The sequence below is a fragment of the Lotus japonicus genome, chromosome 4, assembly GCF_012489685.1.
Source record: "Lotus japonicus ecotype B-129 chromosome 4, LjGifu_v1.2".
Taxonomy (NCBI): Eukaryota; Viridiplantae; Streptophyta; class Magnoliopsida; order Fabales; family Fabaceae; genus Lotus; species Lotus japonicus.
The window spans coordinates 75,100,933-75,120,976 of record NC_080044.1 but is presented as its reverse complement, the minus strand read 5'-3'; the positions used below and the strand labels follow the sequence as shown (position 1 = coordinate 75,120,976).

The following is a 20,044-nucleotide window of genomic DNA, read 5'->3' as shown; positions in this document are numbered from 1 at the left end:
TCGGTCTGATAAACATTGTCTACATACTGGAAGACTTGGCAAGTGTTTTGGAGGGTGGGTTTTTTTTTTTAGTTTTCTTGTAAACTTCCTTGAGAATTCCCCTTGACTTTATATACGTGGTACTCTTTTTCCTTCTAGGTTTTCCCTAAGGGGTTTTATCCTAGTAAGGTTTTAATGAGGCCATCTCTATAAAGTCTTTTTTCAAGGAGGTAGGGGGTGGGTAGATATGTCTTTGGTAGGATTTGTGTTTCTTATATTTGTTCTAGTCTCTCTTCTTTTCCTCTCTTCTTTGTATTGGGTTGAAGTACCCCTTGTACTTCTTTTCAATATAATTCATTGCCTATCAAAAAAAATGTTAAACTAATAGTCATGAGAATACGCAAGATGTTGCTACATTGTTTTTTTTTCTCCTTTTGTGGACCGTATTACTCATTGTTATGCCTATTTTTTGGTAGGAAGTAATAGAATTTTGTAAATAGTGTTATTATTATTTAGGATACCAATCTTACAGTATGTTATTGCATTTTAAAATAATGTGCTTCAATAATTTGTATTTGTTTCACAAATTTTAGTTTGTAATTAATGTTAGGAGGTATTATTTACTAGAATTTAGAATTACTACAGCAATTTTAAAATATTTCAAAATTATATGTTTTGATTCTAAATTATTAGTAGAATTCTTATGACAGGTAAAAATAAGTAATGCAGTTTCAGAACTGGAAATGGAAGTGGTGCGGTAACTTCAATTTATGGTTCCTTTTGAATATTTATTCTCACTCTTTATCAAAGGTCAGGTTAAACAAAAGTGAATATTGGTTTTCATTATTAATTAATGATATTTTATTAAGTTTGTAATCACATTTAAAAAAACATATTATCTACTTAAAAAAGAAAATACAAATGTAACTTCTGAGAATCACATTGACCAAAGTAATATATTGTCCCCTATAGATAACATAACTGAATTCAACCTTGTCTACTATGTTGAGATGACCAAAAAATTTAGTGGGAACTGAATAAATGAATCCGATTACCTTTTTTCCCTTCTCTATCATTCATACACATTCTTGTAAATAGGAGCTCTATGTTACAAATCAAAATTGTGGTGGAGTTGCAATGACCACATCTAGTTTCACTTACAATCTCATTTTCAATTAGAAAGAGCAACTCAGCTCTCAGCAAAAATAGAATAAACAAGTTGCATGAAGCTTTTATCTCTCCCTCCCCTCGTCCACTCCCTGGCTGCCAGTATAAAATCTGTGTCTAAATGAATACTATGATGCAGATCCTCCAACCTCACCTGCAGCAATGCAATGCACCGAACGCAACAACTTGTGACGGTCATTCAAACATCTAAAGATCAACACAATCATTCACATATTATTTGTTGCAGCTGTGCAAACTACAATGGAACCCATCAGGATATTTGGAATTAGATCACTAGAGGATGCAGTTCCTCTCTTGCAGGGTGCCAAAAGAAGTCGTCTTTCGCACATACAGGTGAAGTATCGCGTGCCGATTAAATAATCAATCAGTAAGGGATGACATATGGGAGAGCAATAACATCTGCTTGCTCTATGTGCAGAGCTTCTGCCCATACCTGTGGTGTCTGCCCAACCTCTGGAGATTTCACCACGGATTTTCTTTCTTGTGAAAGACCACTGTCAAATAACCATTCATGATCATCAAGATCAGACAACTCCACTTTAGGCACAGTATATACCTGACTTAAGTATTTGGAGTCTGGATGAGGTGGTTTTGCATTTGCTTCAGTTAACAGATCATCCATTGACATGGTAGCAATGTGAGTTTTGTTTGAAGGAATTTTAAATGGTTGAACTTCAATGGTGCCATTTATCTTGCATTCCTTATTATCTACCTTAACACTGTTGGCCACTCCTGGACCATAGGAGGCATTTGGAATGGAAATCTGACAAGGTTCCAATATCCTTCCATTTTCCGTGAAGGGATGAGAGGAGGAAGATGGTTTCAGCATCTTGTTGGGACAACTATCATTGACTGTAAGAAAAATTTAAAAAAATATAAGCAAAACAATGTATATAAATCTGAAAAAACTCCTTAAAAAATCAGCTACTAAAATTTCCATATAAGCACCGGAAACATCATTGAAAACCCACCATTATCTCAAATATATAGTATTTGTTATTAGCTTAATAGGTCAGCGAAATACTACACTAAATCAACAAGAGAAACATCTTATATTTGTATTTAAATACAACTTAAAATATCACTAAGACTTATTGTAAATAAGACTCACCACGTGGAACTCCATTTGACTCGATGTTCTTCCGTTTCTTGTGATTAACTCCACTAACAGCATTCTCAAGATTAACTCCACTAACAGCATTCTCATAGCTGTTCGTAGAAATCCGTGGGAAAGAATTTACACCTAGAGGACCAATGTTGTTGCTTTCTTTGAATTTACTCTGCTCTGTGGCTTTCAGTTCAGTATGCTCCTTAGATTTCTCCTCCTTTTTCTTCTCTTTATCCCTATCTTTGTCCTTCCCATGCCCTTTCTTCTCCTTCTCTTTATCTTTTCTTTTAACTCCCCGTTTATCATCTTTCTTTTGCTTAATTTTCTCTTCTCCTTCGTTTTTCTTTTCCTCGGCCTTTTCCTTTCCTTCATCTTTCTTTTCCTTAACCTTTTCTCTTGCTTCATCTTTCTTTTCCTTAACCTTTTCCTTCCCTTCGATTGTTGCTTCCAAGTTCCTGTCAAAATGCTTCGCCACAAGTTTGGGCAGTCTATCAATTCTAGGATCAAAATTTCCAACATGATTCTGACCTGCTGCATTTCCAATAGAGCGAACCTCACCCTGAATACCTTTCCCATCAATCTTCTTAGCATCAAGACTTCCAACGTGATTCTGATCTGTTGCATTTCCAATAGAGCGAACCTCAATCTGGATACCTTTCCCATCAATCTTCTTAGCATCAAGACTCTTGTCCTTGAGCTTTTCCTTACCATCAGACCAGGGACCACTACCCTTAGCCACCAACCTAACTGTCCCCTCATCCTTTGTATGGGCAGTATCAGTAGTAACCTTCTGAACCAATTGATTTCCAGCTCCTCCGTCATTAACCTTAAGCCGCCTGTCCAACTCCAAGAGGAATTTAGAATCCTTGTTCGCCTCGGCCACATGATTATTCTCTCTAGCACTCTCCCCATTGTTACCAGGATACTGTTTGACAAGTTTATTCTCAAACAAGATACCCTTATTACCACTTTGCTTGATTTCCTTTGGGATACTAGATACATTGTGATCCCCACCTTGTCCAGAAAATCCTTTGTCATCTGCAGTACTGATTTTATTTTTATCCCTATCTCTTCCCTTGTCCTTATCTTTCTTCTTGTCTCTGTGTTTTTCCTTTTTTTCCTTTTCCTTATGCTTTCCATCCTTTCCGTCTTTCTCTCTCTTTTCCTTACTTTCCTTCTTCTCTTTGTCCTTCTTATCTTTTTTATGCTTTTTTTCTCTCCGCTTTTCCTGCAAATCATATGGTGAAAAAAGATGTTTAGATCAAATAAGCAAATAAGGAATCAACCACAATGGCTTCACACATTCTACTAAACTGATGAGCGACAAAAAGTTAAATAAATATCAACAGTAAAGACGCAAAGTAATTTTCCTTGGAGGTTATAGAGCTCCGAGGTAGAAATTTCAAAGATAACACTAACAAATAAAAGTAAATTAAAGACTCACTGTCTACCTACAAAATATTTCAGATTTTAGTAGCACGTTTTATCCCACTATAACCAAACAAATAGGAAACACAATTCCGTTGCAGAATTTTCAATCAAAATAAAAGTGACAATATTTCAAGTTGATAACTTAGAAGTCTCCAGGATAACTGATTAGATTTTTTCAACTAAACAGAATCACATTCATCCTAGATATTATATCAGTCCTTCCAATTCAGATATTTTTTTGCTTATGTTACAATTGAAATATGCTGCATGACATTTTTTAAGAAACTTATGCGTGAAATATAGCTATACACCTGATGTTCAAATAGACAGAAAAGAAATATCATGGTCAGACCATCAGAAACTAAATGTTAACAACCATAAATATATCAGGATTGTCATTTTCTGCATGCAATCATCAGTTTGAGAAGTGCAACTGACATGTCTTACTAAGGATCAAAATAAAATAAAAACTCCAGCAAATAATATACACGTCCAGTTATAACCTAAAGATGAACAATCAGGAAACTTCAACGATACCAGGAAAACACCCTTCTATATTCTAATACTTGACCTAAATCAAAGGCAGAATTTAAGAACACTTGATCGTTTTGTTACTCAAAATACTAAGGCATAGAACGAACCACAAAGCCTTCATCATTCATTTTATTAGTAACAAGTAGCAATACAATGCGCCCCTAGTAAATACCATGGTATGCCAAATCAAACCAGAGATATGTCTATATATCCTATTAAGATGTTCTCCATCCCGCAGAGAAGCATCTTAAGCAAAACAGATGAGACCCTAGAATCTATATCTTGTCGGAAACTGAACCTCCGTACTTGGTATCAACATTGAAGTGTTTTAAAAACTGATTAGCTGATTGACCTGATCGAAAGCAAACTAGAAATAACTCTAGTTAAAGAAAAACTAATTCAGGCTCAACCACAAATTTAGCTAGTTCAAACATTTGAACAATGACCCAAAGGTAATTTAAATGAAGATGCATATTATTATCACTTCATATCTAATTAAGATTTAACTAGGATTTTATATTTGATTAGAATTTTTATTTTATTTTTATTATCTATCTTTGGGATTATAAATACTCTTTCAAGTGCCTTATGTTATTCAGACCTTCTGTACAATATTATTGAGTTTTTCTTTACCTCATGTATCTGAACTCGACAGGAGTCAGCTTGTTTATTACAACTTCACTCAAATTCATTTCTTAAGCATTAAACAAGCAATTAATTTTATCATTGAGGCTTTCTCTATCAGCACTAAATTGAGTATTGAAGTAAGCTCTGCCGCTCTGATACGGCAAGGGGGAAATCCTTACAGGATCAGGCTTCGTAAATGAGGATAAACTTGCAATTCTCTACCTCCGTTCTAATACAAAACCCATACAATTGTCACTCTGTCTCTGGGCATATAATTAACCCCAAGACCCCCCCCCCCCCCAAAAAAACACACACAGCGTGATCTTACCATGTTCCCCTATTTTTCACAAACTTCCTCCATTCAAGGGGGTGCCCATGGTTTTGGAAGCAGGAAGTGTGGGGGTTTGGTACTGTGAAAGTCAGGAAAAAAGTATTGAACCAAACTCAAACAATAATCATCTTCAAAATGTAATTATCTGTTAACTATCAGTAGTCTATAATTATCTAAAACTCCCCATAACTTCTACACAGGGAATTTCAGGTAAACTGACGAAGTCCAAGTTGCAAAGTTGAATTAAAAATATGAAGTTCAGGTTAAAGGCCAACACGCAATGCCCTGAATCATCTAAAGCGATAAAATAAATGATCTCCAAAATTTCAACTTCCAGTCTTCCACAATCAAACATCTTCCCGCAAAAAGGATGCTTCTTTTTATGTTCACTTTTTCCACAAAATTTTTAAATGTGCTCTTATATGAAAGCTCAGATACCTTCAAGAGATGCTACAGCCAAACCTCCAATTAAAAGTTAAGACAGAGAAAGGGTCTAATACAAAAAATGGAGGGGATTTTTTTTGAAAAAGAGAGATATGGCAACTAGCCATTTAAATTGCATTGTGTTGGCAGTAGCATCTCTTAAAGGTAGCTGAGCTTTCACTAAGAAGGGGTTCAGAGACCACCAGTGAACTCAATGCCAATTATTTCAGATGAGAAGCATCACAGTCAAATAAACAGGTTTCTCAGTTATGCATATTTAGAAATATAAAGGGAACTATGTAAACAGCATGTATAGCATGTGCTTACTGTTGCGTGAAACTTGCAATGCGAAAGATGCAGAGAAGAGGTATCTTGCAAGGACTATAGATTTCACACTATTAATAACTATGATCCTGAATTCAAAATCTCTTAATAGAAAAGGATAATCAATTATTTTGTAATATGGGTCAACATACACCACAGCTATAAAGAGAAAAAGTACTCCAACAATTCAGTACGGAAATAAACAAGAAGAATAACACATTTACATTTGAACAAAAGGAAAAGAGTTGACATTGACATTAAAACAAAATGAAAAAAGGTTTACTTGTAACGATGTCAGCCTAATTACTAAATCAGTCCATTCCGAACTTATGGATTTGTAGGCATCACCCATTTGATGATTTCATAAGCAAGTTAGATTAAGCCCGGAAAATTTGTAACTTCTTAATCTAATCAAGGTACAAGTAACATGAATTCAAAGGACACATAAATTTATCATGAAAAAATGATACATACAAGAAAATATACAAATAAGTTTATCCGACCTTCATCAGGTTATCATGGCAATTTCACCACAAAATATTGATTATTTTTAAATGTTTGAGGAAAATAAAATTTTGAACAATTTCTCCAATATGAACAAAATTGTGATGTATGGTCCAGTCATAGACTCTAGGAGAAACTCAGCGACCCATTCAACATACGATTATTGAATAATGAGATCAACTAAAATCATAGCCAGGAAAAAACATAATATTTTAAGTGAAGTAAAAGAATAACTCAGCGACCCTCTTTTTCTTTCTTTTTGGAGTAGAAAAAATAATAAGCTTGTAAGGAAGTGCAGATAGACATATCAAAATAAGGAACATTAGTAAAAAGATTATAAAGGAACTAAAAAAAATTCATCTTCGGTACTTAAGAAGTCATAGTCACCCGATAACTAGAGACCACGTAGTTAATATACTTTACATTGATAGAAGTCGATAGAAGTCTAACGTGATGATACCATAATTTCCTACAAGATCATCAAAAAGATCACATTTCCAAAAGACTTTTCCTAATAATTGAAATCGGCTACATGGATCCAAGCATGCCATTGTGCAATGTCAAAATCCAAGTTTTTGCAGAGACTATTATTTATTTAGATCATAGGTCTTCCTTAATGGTTCCACTAGGAGTTTTCCTTGGTAATCACAACAAAATCTGATCAAGATTAAAACCAAAACAAGGGGTAAAAACAGATTTATTGGTACAAAATCAGCACAGTCTATTGCATTCAAATCAATAGGAATTCTTAGTTTCCAAACCTCTCACTCCCACTTGTGTAAAATCAATACGTTGGGCCAAGAATATCTGGAATCATTTTTTGCTAGTATGTGCAGCACAGTAATTGTTTTAATCTATATCATAATTTAATTTAGAATATGCATCTGATAAGTCTTCGGTTTAGCATACAGGAATAGTCCTTTCAATAGTCCTTGAAAATCCACACATGTTATCTTAACATGGATAGAAGCAGATGACCAGATTATCATAACTTATTATAGTCCTTTCAAACTCCAAAAAGTTATTGTTTTTCTGTACCAAAAAATCTCTACCCTATTAATTCAGTATACTTCAACAGAATCTGATTGAGCAGCCTAAGAGGCAACATATATAAGTAAGCCACCCAAAAATTTGAAATCAAGGTTTGTTCTGTGACATACAGAACAAACCTAGTTGAAATGAAGGGGAATGAAAATAGTTGCTTTCAAAATATCAACAAGCATTTCAAGTTCATTTGAAGAATGTCGAAAATCCAAATACATAATAGAGGCAATCTCTACCAGCACTGAATATTTGCTTCAATACCTAAGGTGCCAAATAGAAGGCACAGCATCGAGCCCAAAGGTTATTGTTTTACAACAAGAGACTCATAACTTCATTACTGATGATCACTCATTCAATAACCTACAGCTCTACCCCTATAAAACCACTAAAAAATCCATAAGAAAAGCACTAGTTTATATATTACGAGAGACTAACCACATTAACATGTATTTACTATGAAAGAAATTTTAAATATTATAGATGGCTTTGAAGTAAATGATAACATCAACAGTCCTAATCAAACTCACTTACATATACGTCCTTGGCCTACTATCAAAATAATAAATATAATTACCGAGGCAAGGGAGTAGAAGGATTTAGTGAAGTATATGCAGGGATGAATGTGCATAGAACAAGTAGAGCACATAAACTTCTAATCATTCATCCTTGCCTCTTCACTAGAGATGACATAATTTCTCCACTCAATCCCCTTCAAACTTGTAATATCCAGCACTACAAGGCACAACAGTCAAAAAATCCAAATTTTGGACAAAGCAAGGAAAACTAACATATATCTATTCAACATGTAAGAAGACACATAAAGACAACATGTAATACAATGTGCACCAATGGGGAGTTGTAAATACAAGAGAGTGCGTGCCCAACTATCAGCATAAGACTAAAAAGACGCTGTCATGTAAGCCTCCAATAATCTTCAATGGCAAAGTTGCACTATACCCCAAAAAAACAAGATCATTTATATTTTCATTGCATGTACGGCACTTTAAAGAGGCCATGAAAAATGTTTCTAGGTTAGCAATATATAAAGAATCTCAATAACAAAAAAAAATATATCACTTAAAAGAAAGAGATGAGAAATTATAGACTACATAAATAAAATGGACATGAATATGTGCTAGCACCTATGGCAGATAAACATTTAATTTAGATTATCAATGAACAACACAAAGCAATTCACAAGAAACTCCATTTTGTATCGTAAATAATGTTTCGCCAAATTGTATGTAGAGTGAGAATATAGGCAAAGTATATTAACCTTTTTTAACAAGTCAACTTCGTCTGTTCTAGTCTTCTTTTCATATCCTGGTGGTGGAAATGGAAAGCAGCGCGACATTGCACAAAATACAGATGCGCCTAGTGCAAAATCTTCCCAAATTCGAGAGTGCTTAGAAAGGGAACGAACCAGCAACTATGCTCCTGCCCATGCACCATGTCACAATATTCAGTTCCAGCTTTAACATTCCTCTACAAGCCCCTTACTCATTACAAATACAAATTATGAAAACCACCAAGGTCTATTATTTTCCTTCACCAAGTTATTCAAATAGCCCAAAATATACTACTGGAAATTGATTCAAAATCAATGCAACCAGCACAGCAACCACTCAGTCAAACTATTTAAAGTCCTAACAGAACGGTTTATGACTCAACACATCCGCAACCAGCTTCACTTTAGGAACACCCTAAGGCGCCGTTTTAAACTCAGATTAGCTATGTCAATCCAAAGAACTGCCACTGAAATCAGCTATTATCAGCTACCTAAGGACCAACAAAGAATGCTTTTACCAAAACCATCCCCCCGGCAAAGACAAACAGAAGAAGGAAAACACAGAAAAAATGGAAGTCCAAGTCCCCTTTTCACCGAGTCGAAAAACGGTTTAACAAAATCCTGATCACTGTTAATGATATAGGCAATCTTCTTCCATGCTCAAAGAAGTAAAGTTAAGCACCATTTTAAGCAATCACCAAGTGCAAGTACACAAGCATGGAAGCAGCAGCAGCAGCAGCTCCAAGTCCACAAATTGAATCAGTGAAAAGATCAGAGCTCATGCCCATTTCAGAAAAAGGAGCAAGCAGAGTATTTTCCCCTTCAATCACACTCTCTGATCATAGCCCTAGGGGAATTTCCCAAATTCAGCAAGTGCACAGCGATCCAAAACGAAACCCTAGAAAAAAATCCACCATCACTATGAGTATCCATACAAGGAAAGAAACCCTAATCTGAATTTTGATGAATCAAGATTGAAAAAAAGTGTATAAAGCAGCAAAAAATTGAAGGGATTAAAGGGGAATAATGCTTTTGGTACCAAAGCAATAATGGGTATTTGATCAAAAGCGTCTTGATTCGAAGCGTTAACGAGAACAACAACAGAAACAAGAACAAGAACAAGAACAAGAACAACGTGAAATTTCGACTGATTAAGGAGAGTCTGAGTGAAAATTGTTTGGTGATTCTGGGATTTGTTTTACCCTCGGTGTGGTTTTTCTTGTGTTGTTCTTCTCTCTGTGTGTGTGTGTGCGCTCTCTCTCTCTCTCTCTCTCTCTCTCTCTCTGGTTATGGGTTCTAGCGTTTGTGTGCTAGACTTGTGTGTTGTCCCTAATATATATCTTCATTATTGTTAGTGTTATTTATTGGTCATGGTCATGTGTTTCTCTTTTTTTTCTTTCTTTTTTTTTTCAATTTTCTTCACCCTTTCTCTGTTCTTTCTTTCTTTATGTACCTTATGGTTAATGTGGTGTTTTGAGTTTGGAAGTTACATGCCAAGATGAAAACCCTTGGATGTCAAAGCAAGGGGGAAATTGAGTAGTTTTGGGGAAGAGAATCTTAGGTACTACTTTCACTCATATTGTGACACTTAGATATATATGTTTAGTTATCCATATGAGAGTACTAAGCACATGCCACATGCACTTCGCAGAGACATGTTATTTGTGTGATTACCGTACATCTATAATGTGTAACATTGGCAATGGCTAAAGTATAAGATCATCACAAATCTAACATGATAATAGCATATTCCCACCTTGGTTCCACTTCACTTATTTTAGAAGAAGGTAAAGTAATTTATCAAAACTATAATTGAATTGTTTTATTGATATTTTAAAGTAGATAACCACTATTAATGATTGTCATGACTTACTTTACCCTCTAAGTCTCATTTTAGAGGAGTCAAATCCAAGTTAGTAACCTACGTTTTTAGGACTATATCAAATTTTGAGTTATAATTTGCTCTAAAAAAATAAATAAGAGTAAGTTAGTAAATTATTATATGATAATGGACCAACTTACACTCGTGTATTACACCAATAATCTTACAGTACTCAATAACTATTTACTGGATAAATAGATCTTAAAATTCAATATTTGATTGAAAGTCATGGTCGCAATTATCATATATGTCAAATTTGATAGCAAACCAAAATTGTTTAGTATGTCATTAAAATACATCTGAACCTAAATCAATCTACATATGCACATTAATATAAAGGAAATGAGACATGTTTATTACAAACTTATAGTTTTTAAAAATTTACAAGATTTTTTACAAATAATTAAGGAGATAAATAATTGTTATTCAACGGTTGGATTGACAAAATTAAGTTGTGCACATTTTTCAAATATGATAGTTTGATAGTGCAAACAATACAACTGAGTAGCAAACCCGACCCGATTCATAACAAAACAAATGGCGTGCAAGTAACTTACACAACTAGATTGCCCTGTCAGTTTAAACAAAATGTGAGAGAAACCTTTGACGGATAACCATTGCCGAGTTTGTGCTTGGAAAATAAAAATCATTGATACCCAACCAAAACTAAGTTAGGTATTTACTATTCATACCGCAATTTCTTCTCTCTACACCGTCCAAATATTTTCATTTCGAAAAGTACCCTTCAAAGTAAGTGACGTAGAAGATGGCTTATTCCGTAAAGTAGTTTCCATAATGTAAATGAAAAGCTTCCGGAAATGATAAAGTTTTCTAAATACAAATTTCAAATATCTCAAATTAAATTCCTGAAAACAATAAAGCTTCTTCTATAAGCTTGTTTTGTTATTTATACGAAGATTTGCGTGTATCAGACTAGCAATAAAACGAACACATACCTCATTTCACGATTCAGACAAACCAAACATCGGTAAATCATATGTCTATCAGATCAGTAGAAATCAACAATCAATTAGCAACAAATCAATCGGATCTATTACTATCTATACTAAGGATTATAACACCAATAAAATCAATATAAAATGCGCACCTCTTAAAGGTAAAGCGGCACCAATCATAATTTCAAGAATCTACCTGCAATAAGATGTTGTGCCGAAGTGTGCCCTCAAGAATCATGATCTCCTTTTCTTCCCCCTATCCACCACTTGGATCTTGAGGGGAGAGGGGGAAGATGACAAAGATCATGAACTTGGAGGGAAAAGTGGTCTCAAAGACTGCGCAACCATGGTTCAGGAGAGAACAGGGGGTCCTGACTCTATATATATTATAACATTAACCCTAATTTCAACCAATCATGGGCCCTATGTCATTTATTGGGTCCTACACTAAAATTCAACACAATTACTAGATGAGCTTAAGCCCAATAACAATAAATATATACATGGAGATCCCTAAACTCATAATGGATCAAATAATTACATGGGTTTTTTGGGAAAATATCAAGTTATACATTCAATTTGTTTTATAAAACTTAAATATACCAATCAAAAGTTAATATAAATGAAAATGAGACCTATTTGATTACAACCTAATAGTTAATAAAAATTACAAGATCTGGCACAAATAAGTAAGGTGGTCAATAATTGTTATTCAACCATTGGATTGGGAAAAAATAGTTGAGCACTTTTTTAAATATGATAGTTTGACAGTGTAAACAATACGATTGAGCAGCAAACCTGACACAACTCGTAATCAAATAAATTGCGAGCAAGTAAATTACAAAACTAGATTGTCATGCCAGTTTAAACGTAAAGTGAGAGAGGCTTTGACGAATAACCAATGTTGAGTTCGAGCTAGGAAAATAAAAATCATTGACACACTACTCGAACCAAGTTAGGTATCTATTATCCACGCCCAAATTTCCTCTCCTTAAACCACCCATAATTTATTATTTTCACAAAATACCCTTAAAAGTAAGTGACATATAGAGGAGAAAAGTTGATACTTGTTCGGTAAATTAGTTTCCCTAATGTAAATGAAAAGCTTAAAGAAATGATAAAGTTTTCGAAATACAATTTCAAACTTCCATAAGTTTTTCTTTTTAAGCAATAAAGCTTATTCCATGAGTTTGTTTTGTTAGTTTATTTTTATTTCCACAATTTTTAAGTTATTTTCATAACTAATTTCTGTAAACACATTTTCTTTGTTTATTTTCATTTTCATAATTCTTAAGTCACTTTCATAACATGATACATGATCATCTAAAAAACTGAAAAAATCATAATAAGAGAGTCAATAGAGTAACCAAACATCTAAATACTCCAATCCAACATAACAATCAATGAATGACAACATAATTGGCAGTACACTTGAGTTCACATACAAATTACAATGCTGATCAGAACCTATGAACAATTAAACTTGGAAAGGGCATGCCCAATTCTTCGAATCCTCTTGCACCTTGCCACTCCTCATGGCAACAACAGTGTTAGCCCCACCAGCTCCACCTTCAAGGTAAGAGTAATACTTCAAGAAAAAAGCGAGGGTAAGAACCACCCACTCCAAGAAGAAGATCAAAGCAGCGAGGCCACCGGTTATTTTGAGAATCACAGAGGCATTATCTTCGTTCACATAGGATTTCAACTCTGCAAGAAAATCCTCTGTTCTAGTGAAGATCAGAACAGAAACAGAGCCCTGGAATATGGCTGCGAGCACGGTGGCTATCAAGTGAGAAGAGTACCAGCGAGAAGGTCCTGCTGATGATGCGGCCGCGCAGCCGAAAGCGGCGCCTGCGATGGTGAAGGCGTGGAGGAGGAGGAGTAAGAGGCCGCAGATTGAAGGGATGAGGCGGAGGGAGAGGGTGAAGAAAATGCAGCTGGCAGCTGCGCCTAAGAGGATGTAGTTGCAGAAAAGGAAGGCCTTGTGAATGTGGAAATGTTTTGTGCTTGAGCTTGACTCACTCTTCATTGGTATTCCCATTTGAATTGAATGGTTGTTGATTGTGGAAGGAAGTTCAATTAGCTGCTATGTGAGTGTGAAGTTGTGATGTTGTTGATGATTTTTGAGGAGGTGCTAATATATATAGATCATAGATGGTTGAATTTGGTGCTAATTAATTAAGATACAAAACGGTCACTTACTTGATTCGGTGGACTAGGATGATGAATGAGACCGTTGGGAAAGAGAACAAAGATGGGTTGTAACGGCTAGCTTTGAAAAACTTGTTTTTTCTTCATTTCCAATTGTGAGAACTTAGCTTTGCTAGATCTTAATGGTCACTTTTCTGTTTAACCATGAGTAACAATCTTACTTGACTTGACTGTAGTAAATGTCAAATGTATTTTCAATATATAACACAATAATATAAAGAAAGAGATGAGATTAAATTTTGAAAAGAAAAGAGAAATAATGAAAGGATTAAATGAAAAAATTATTAACACATATATTTTATTAACTAAGTGTGGTGTTTTGTTAATTTCTCGTTCACTCACTTCACAATTCAAATATTACACTACATAGCTCATATCTCATCTCATCATAATAACAACTCATAGGGTATATACTATATACAGTGTAGCAATTATGTGTCAAAAGACTCATAGTATGTTTGGATAATGGACGGACCGAAGTACAAAACAAAAAAATGAGACGGTCACCTTAGAAGAAAACTTTTTTTTTTAATAAAGTAGTATTCAAACATTGTATTTGTCTCTCGAAAAATCTTATACTGCCTTATTCAATTAATCATTATTGATTTTACTCAGTGTATTAAATTTCACCATCTTTCCTTTTTCTTGGTTCTATTATTGTTTGAAACAACTTATTTTTCCACCACCTGAAAGGTACTCCCAGAAAAAGCTTCTTCTCTCTATAACTGATCTTTGATTTATAATCAGCTGTTAAGGGATTTTCAAATATGCTGCTCGACTAAATCAAAGTAGGAAAATAAAGGTTCACTTTCAACCAAGTTAATGCTTCATCTGAGATGGTAAGTTTATATTGTTGCATCAGTCAAAACTACGGGGGACCCTGTGATTCAAATTAATCAAATTATTGTGGAGAGTGAATGAATACTCGCGTAGGTTACAGAATCCCTACCACTGTGTTTGGTTGTGGAGAGATAGGAGAGAGAGATGCAAGGGAGAGAGATAGAAGAGAGATTGATGATCCACCCTTGTTTGGTTCTCATCTACTGTTGGTGAGAGAGAGATAGAGGGTGTGTTTTTTGCACTTTTTCTCCTCTTCTCAATTTGAGAAGAAATGCTACCACATCCGTTTTTTATTTTATTTTTTGTATTATGTGCAATCACTATATGCACTTCCAACACTTTTTACATTAAAAATGATTTTTTAAACAAAAGTTAATTTTTTCTCTCTCTTCCACCTCATTCTTTCTCTTCTATCTCTCTTCTCTTTTTACCATACCAAACAACCTATCAAATCTACTCTATTTCTCACCTATTTCTCTCCACTCAACTTCTCTCTTCTCTACTCTCTCTACTCTATCTCTCTCTACTCTATCTCTCTCTACCCTACCAAACAGAGTGTACAAGTCCTTTGCATGAGGGATATAGCTACAGATAGGGGTGGCAAAATGGGCTTGGCCCGCTGGGCCAGCCCGTTTGGCCCACCTTTTTTGACGGGTTGGGTTGAGATTTTGAACCCAAATTTAAAAGTGGGTCAACCCAACCCAACCCGTATTTTGGCGGGTTAATGACGGGTTGGGTTGGGTTAGCCCGCCAACCCATTTTTCACTTTTTTTTTTGAAATTTTTTAAAATTTCTTTCTATTTTTATTCTTTCAGTAGATTATTTTAAGGTGCGCATATAATATGATAGACCTAAACTAAAAAAAAAAATTTTGAAAACTCCCTTCAATGGATTCACCTATATAAGCTGCTGCTCTTATTCGTAGGTTATGTTTTGTCTAAAACTTTCATGACTACTCGACATTATATTTTATAATTGTTGATTGACTATTATTGGCTAAAGTAAACTCTTGTTGCTAGTGAGGTTACAGTTTTACAACTTTTAATAACCACACATGATAAATATTTTTTTGTTATTGCTATTGGTGAGACTTTCTAGTTGAACTTATAACATTTAAAGATAAAGAACAAGTATAATTCTACTTTTTTCATGTGTCAACATATAAAAAGTGAAAGATTGCTTAAAATTTCTCATTGCATTTCTTTTTTTATTTCACTACATTTTCTAAGTGGGGCTAGCCCACCAACCCGTTTTTCCGTCAAATATGGGTTGGGTTGAGACTTTGAACCCAAATACCAAAAGTGGGCTAGCCCAACCCAACCCGCATTTCGACGGATTAGTGGCGGGTTGGGCCCAACCCGGCCCGCCAACCGCCAACCCATATTACCACCCCTAGCTACAGCGTTCCTTTGTTTCCTTTTGCGAGGGTAGACATTAAAGCATGAGACAGACGCTAGATTTTGATAGCATAGTCCAATAGACAGACAGTAGTAGGCGTGTTACCTACGAGAAATAAAGACCTCAAATGACAATAATTACTTTCGCATGTTATCTCAGCTAAATTTAATTCCTAGTCGCAAGTTCTTTGAGTAAAATCATGACGAGACACACTCCCTTATGAGGAAAAGAAAAATAATACGTGTATTATTTCAATTGTTGGATAACAAGAATATCATATCAGGCTAACAGAAACAGGAAAAAAAGGTATTAAAAACTTCAAATTTTTGAATTGAAATACCATAAACCTATCACACCCAAACAAAGGAAGACACTCTTTTTCTTTATCTCCATCCTTGTCTCAGAACTTCGAGTGCAAAGTTATATGATTTAATCTAATCCTGGTACTTCATCTCAGACATCAGGAATCCAGGCATGTCAAATGAGGAAGAGAACTTCTCAACATCAGCCTTGAGATCTTCAAGAGCCTTGTTGTTCACCAAGCCCTTGTTAAAATCCTTCAGAAGTTTGCCATACTCCTTCTGGATGTCGAGTGTGAGAGTCACAGCACGGTGGAGGAACTCTCCAATCTGCTCAAAGTCCTTCTCAACCAAGCCTCTAGAGGTCATGGCTGGAGCACCTGTTAACAAAAACTCCAGTCAAGTACTCGTGCAAAATGAATTGAAGCCACGTATTTTCTGTTCCCAAATATTTATCTAGTCCTGCTTGCATACTCTAGAGGCTAATACACCTTTGGTAGAGCACTAAAATTCTAAAAACATACTCAATGAAATTCTTCCAATAATGATCTACTTTTAAGATGCTATACCTTCTGATGATCCGATCAATACATCACAAGACTACATACATAACAAAGTCAAGCTCATAGAGAATATCTTACCAACTCGAACTCCTCCAGGAGCCAAGGCACTGCTATCACCAAAAACAGCATTTTTGTTCACTGTAATGCTACAGAGGTCACAAAGTTTCTCCACCTTATTGCCTGCAAGAACATCAAGCAATGATGAAATCAGTTTTTATGTGTTCAAACAAATTTTATTAATTTTCCAGTTAAATTTATGTGTGACGTATCCTTTACCGGTCAATCCAAGAGGCCGGAGATCCCACAAGACAAGGTGGTTCTCAGTTCCACTGGTGACAAGACTGTATCCTTTGCTCATCAAGTAATTTCCAATGGCAACTGCATTGGCCTTAACTTGCTTGGCATATGCCTTGAACCCAGGTGTCATGGACTGTTTCAAAGCGACAGCAAGGGCACCAATCTGGTGATTGTGAGGACCACCCTGAAGGGAGGGGAAGACTGCAAAGTTGATTTTGTCCTCAAACTCGTAAACTGCACCCTCGGGCTGGCCCTTCTTGGCTGGTTTAGGTCCCTTCCGGTAGAAGATCATACCAGCCCTAGGTCCCCTCAAGCTTTTGTGGGTGGTTGTTGTGACTATGTCACAGTACTCAAAGGGATCATTAACTTCCTGTAGACAGAAAAAAAAATCAATCATCCATACCATACCAAAAAAACAAGCCTTGTTAGTTGTTACTGTCAACAAACTCTAAGGCATAATGAAAATGTACTTCGATAAATTCCTACATCACCAAGGTAAACATTGAAAGTAATCTATTAAAAGTGTGTGTCCTAACCCCTAACTCAAAGGGCACTGAAATAATTATGGAATTAAAAGTAACAAGTATTTATTAACAAGTAGTACAATCTATTAACAGTGTGTCAATGCTGCATTTCTTGATGTGTCCATTAATACATGTAAATTCAAGAGGTTCAGGGATTGGATTTACCTAATGTACATAACAAGGCCCTTATTCAAATAATCCCTTATAAAAAAATTGTAAAAAGTATCCCAAGAGCACCCAGTTTAAATTGCAAAAATAGCAAGTATTCATAAAAAAAACACTGCATTCTCAGTGCAAGACAAATTCAACAGTAAACCAACAAATAATTTTCATTTCTTCATTCAAATCTGCACTAGTTAGCAGGACACTAGAAAAATTATCAATCTAATAACATTTGGTTTCGCGATTAGCACATAATCCAATGCGCCTACACTCAAAAGCTAATATTAGTAACTTCTAACCCAATTGATTCTAGAGCATTTCATATATAACCAAACATGCTATGAATCTCAAAATTTCATGTCAATCAAAGTAGAAAAAATCCCAAGAAAACCAGCATACAAAACACAATCATGTTAGCTCATCCATGTCAAAATAAGATCCAGAAATGCAGATTCATTTCTAAGCATGAATGTTAATGGATCAGATTGAATTCGATTATACCTGAGCAGCAACAAGGCCACTAATGTGCGCCATATCACAGAGCAAAAGCGCGCCACACTTGTCAGCAACCTCCCTGAAGCGTCTGTAATCCCAATCCCTAGGGTAAGCACTGCCACCGCAGATAATCAACTTAGGCCTGAAATCCAACGCCTTCTCCTCCAACCGATCGTAATCAATGTACCCGGTGGTGGAGTTCACCTTATACGGAAGACTCTCAAAGTAAATCGAAGTCGCAGAGATCTTCTTCCCGCCGGAGGTATAGTACCCATGGGTGAGATGTCCACCGGAGGGGAGATCCAACCCCATGATGCGGTCGTGAGGGTTGAGCACGGCGGTGTATGCGGCGAAGTTGGCCGGTGAGCCGGAGTAGGGCTGGACGTTAACGCCCCATTTTGCAGCGTCGAGATGGAAGGCTTGAAGCGCGCGAGAGCGGCAGAGATTCTCGATCTGGTCGATGAACTCGTTGCCGCCGTAGTAGCGGTTACCGGGCATGCCCTCGGAGTATTTGTTGGTGAGGGCGGAGCCGAGAGCTTCGATGACGGCGAAGGAGGTGAAATTCTCCGATGCGATTAGCTCGATGCCGCGGCACTGGCGGCGCTTCTCCTTCTCGATGAGGTCGTGGATCTCGCCGTCGACCTCGATTAGGGGTGTGTTACCCCATACTTTCACTGGATCCATTGGAAATGAGAATGAATCTGAAGGAAGAAGAAGAAGAAGAGAATGAGAATGCAAGAGGAAGAAGAGGGTGTTGCGGTGGAAATGGAATGAACGTGTGTGTGTTTAAAAAGAAGGAGGTTCGAGTGTGAATGGACCGTTGTGGCCTGTGCTTAGTGGTTGGTTTCTGGTTTGTTATAGGTGAGTAAATTATATCCACTTGTTTTATATTGTACTTTTTTTTGGAAATATTCAAAATTGGAATTGTGATTAATTGTATAAGTCGTGGTTAATTGAAGCTTAGCTCATTATTATTGTCAATTACTTTTTCTTTTTTCTCGTGGAATGTACGTGGTTGTGACTTGTGAGACTAATCTCTTGCTACACAGTTAATCTTTTGTGGCATGATCATGAGACTAATTTCTTGTTCAACCGTCAATGTACGAGTGTTAGAGGATTGTCCAATGAGTTTCTTTTCTTTCATAAGAGTTGGAATTCGAACTTTCAACCACTTTTCAGGACTAAATGCTGAATCTCTCCTCAAACCATGTATCTTGTGGCTAGTAGACATGACACTTATTCATTTGTGCCTTAAATATCACATTAAGGCTCCGTTTGGAAACACAACTTAATTAAGCGCTTATAATCATAAGCGCTTATTCATAAGCTATTTTAAAATATTTATTGAAATAAATTGAAAATAGGTTATATATAAGCATAAGCTCTTTTTTTATAAACTATCATGAATAGCTTATGAAAATAAGCTCAAAACAGCTTATGATAGGTCATAAGCTGTTTGCATAAGCTCTCTCAAACACTGACATAAGAGCTTATGCTATCAGATAAGCTCTTTCAAACGGGGCAAAATATGCAAGTTTTTTCCCAAATCTTTCTTTACATGCACGGTTAGAGATTGAATTATTGTCTAAATACTTAAGGAGTCAAGCTATCTACCAGTATTGCTTTATTGCTTGTT

General features: G+C 35.8%; 3 protein-coding genes across 4 annotated transcripts; all 3 read right to left on the bottom strand.

Annotated features, from left to right (window-relative positions):
- Positions 1-961: 961 nt before the first annotated feature.
- Positions 962-10,097, bottom strand: LOC130710497 (uncharacterized). Of its 2 annotated transcripts, XM_057559789.1 has the most exons (5): positions 9,821-10,097; positions 9,464-9,679; positions 8,770-8,930; positions 2,279-3,503; positions 962-2,019 (listed from the first exon to the last, which is right to left on the bottom strand). In XM_057559789.1, the coding sequence occupies exons 3-5, from the start codon at positions 8,845-8,847 to the stop codon at positions 1,532-1,534; spliced, it is 1,791 nt and encodes a 596-aa protein (XP_057415772.1). In that variant the 5' UTR covers positions 8,848-8,930; positions 9,464-9,679; positions 9,821-10,097; the 3' UTR covers positions 962-1,531. The 2 variants fall into 2 exon arrangements, with proteins under 2 accessions (XP_057415772.1, XP_057415770.1); XM_057559787.1 differs by having other exon boundaries at positions 8,770-9,679.
- A 2,880-nt stretch (positions 10,098-12,977) lies between these two features.
- On the bottom strand, positions 12,978-13,749 carry LOC130711836 (uncharacterized). The gene has a single exon (XM_057561596.1). It carries the CDS (start codon positions 13,658-13,660, stop codon positions 13,097-13,099), a length of 564 nt encoding a protein of 187 aa, XP_057417579.1. The 5' UTR covers positions 13,661-13,749; the 3' UTR covers positions 12,978-13,096.
- A 2,536-nt stretch (positions 13,750-16,285) lies between these two features.
- LOC130710600 (serine hydroxymethyltransferase 4-like) lies at positions 16,286-19,244 on the bottom strand. Its single transcript, XM_057559928.1, has 4 exons — positions 18,415-19,244; positions 17,207-17,597; positions 17,009-17,110; positions 16,286-16,747 (listed from the first exon to the last, which is right to left on the bottom strand). Exons 1-4 carry the CDS (start codon positions 19,090-19,092, stop codon positions 16,503-16,505), a joined length of 1,416 nt encoding a protein of 471 aa, XP_057415911.1. The 5' UTR covers positions 19,093-19,244; the 3' UTR covers positions 16,286-16,502.
- Between the last annotated feature and the right edge of the window lie 800 nt (positions 19,245-20,044).

What these genes read in the sequence shown, in the direction of transcription:
- LOC130710497 (XM_057559787.1), bottom strand. Translation starts at nt 8,847, where the DNA reads ATGTCGCGCTGCTTTCCATTTCCACCACCAGGATATGAAAAGAAGACT. An exon ending in AAGTTGACTTGTTAAAAAAG is followed by an intron (nt 3,504 to 8,769) that starts GTTAATATACTT and finishes TATGATTTGCAG; the next exon opens with GAAAAGCGGAGAGAAAAAAA. An exon ending in GTCAAATGGAGTTCCACGTG is followed by an intron (nt 2,020 to 2,278) that starts GTGAGTCTTATT and finishes TTTTTCTTACAG; the next exon opens with TCAATGATAGTTGTCCCAAC.
- LOC130711836 (XM_057561596.1), bottom strand. Translation starts at nt 13,660, where the DNA reads ATGGGAATACCAATGAAGAGTGAGTCAAGCTCAAGCACAAAACATTTC.
- LOC130710600 (XM_057559928.1), bottom strand. Translation starts at nt 19,092, where the DNA reads ATGGATCCAGTGAAAGTATGGGGTAACACACCCCTAATCGAGGTCGAC. An exon ending in CCGGCCTCTTGGATTGACCG is followed by an intron (nt 17,111 to 17,206) that starts GTAAAGGATACG and finishes ATGTTCTTGCAG; the next exon opens with GCAATAAGGTGGAGAAACTT. An exon ending in TCCTGGAGGAGTTCGAGTTG is followed by an intron (nt 16,748 to 17,008) that starts GTAAGATATTCT and finishes TTTTGTTAACAG; the next exon opens with GTGCTCCAGCCATGACCTCT.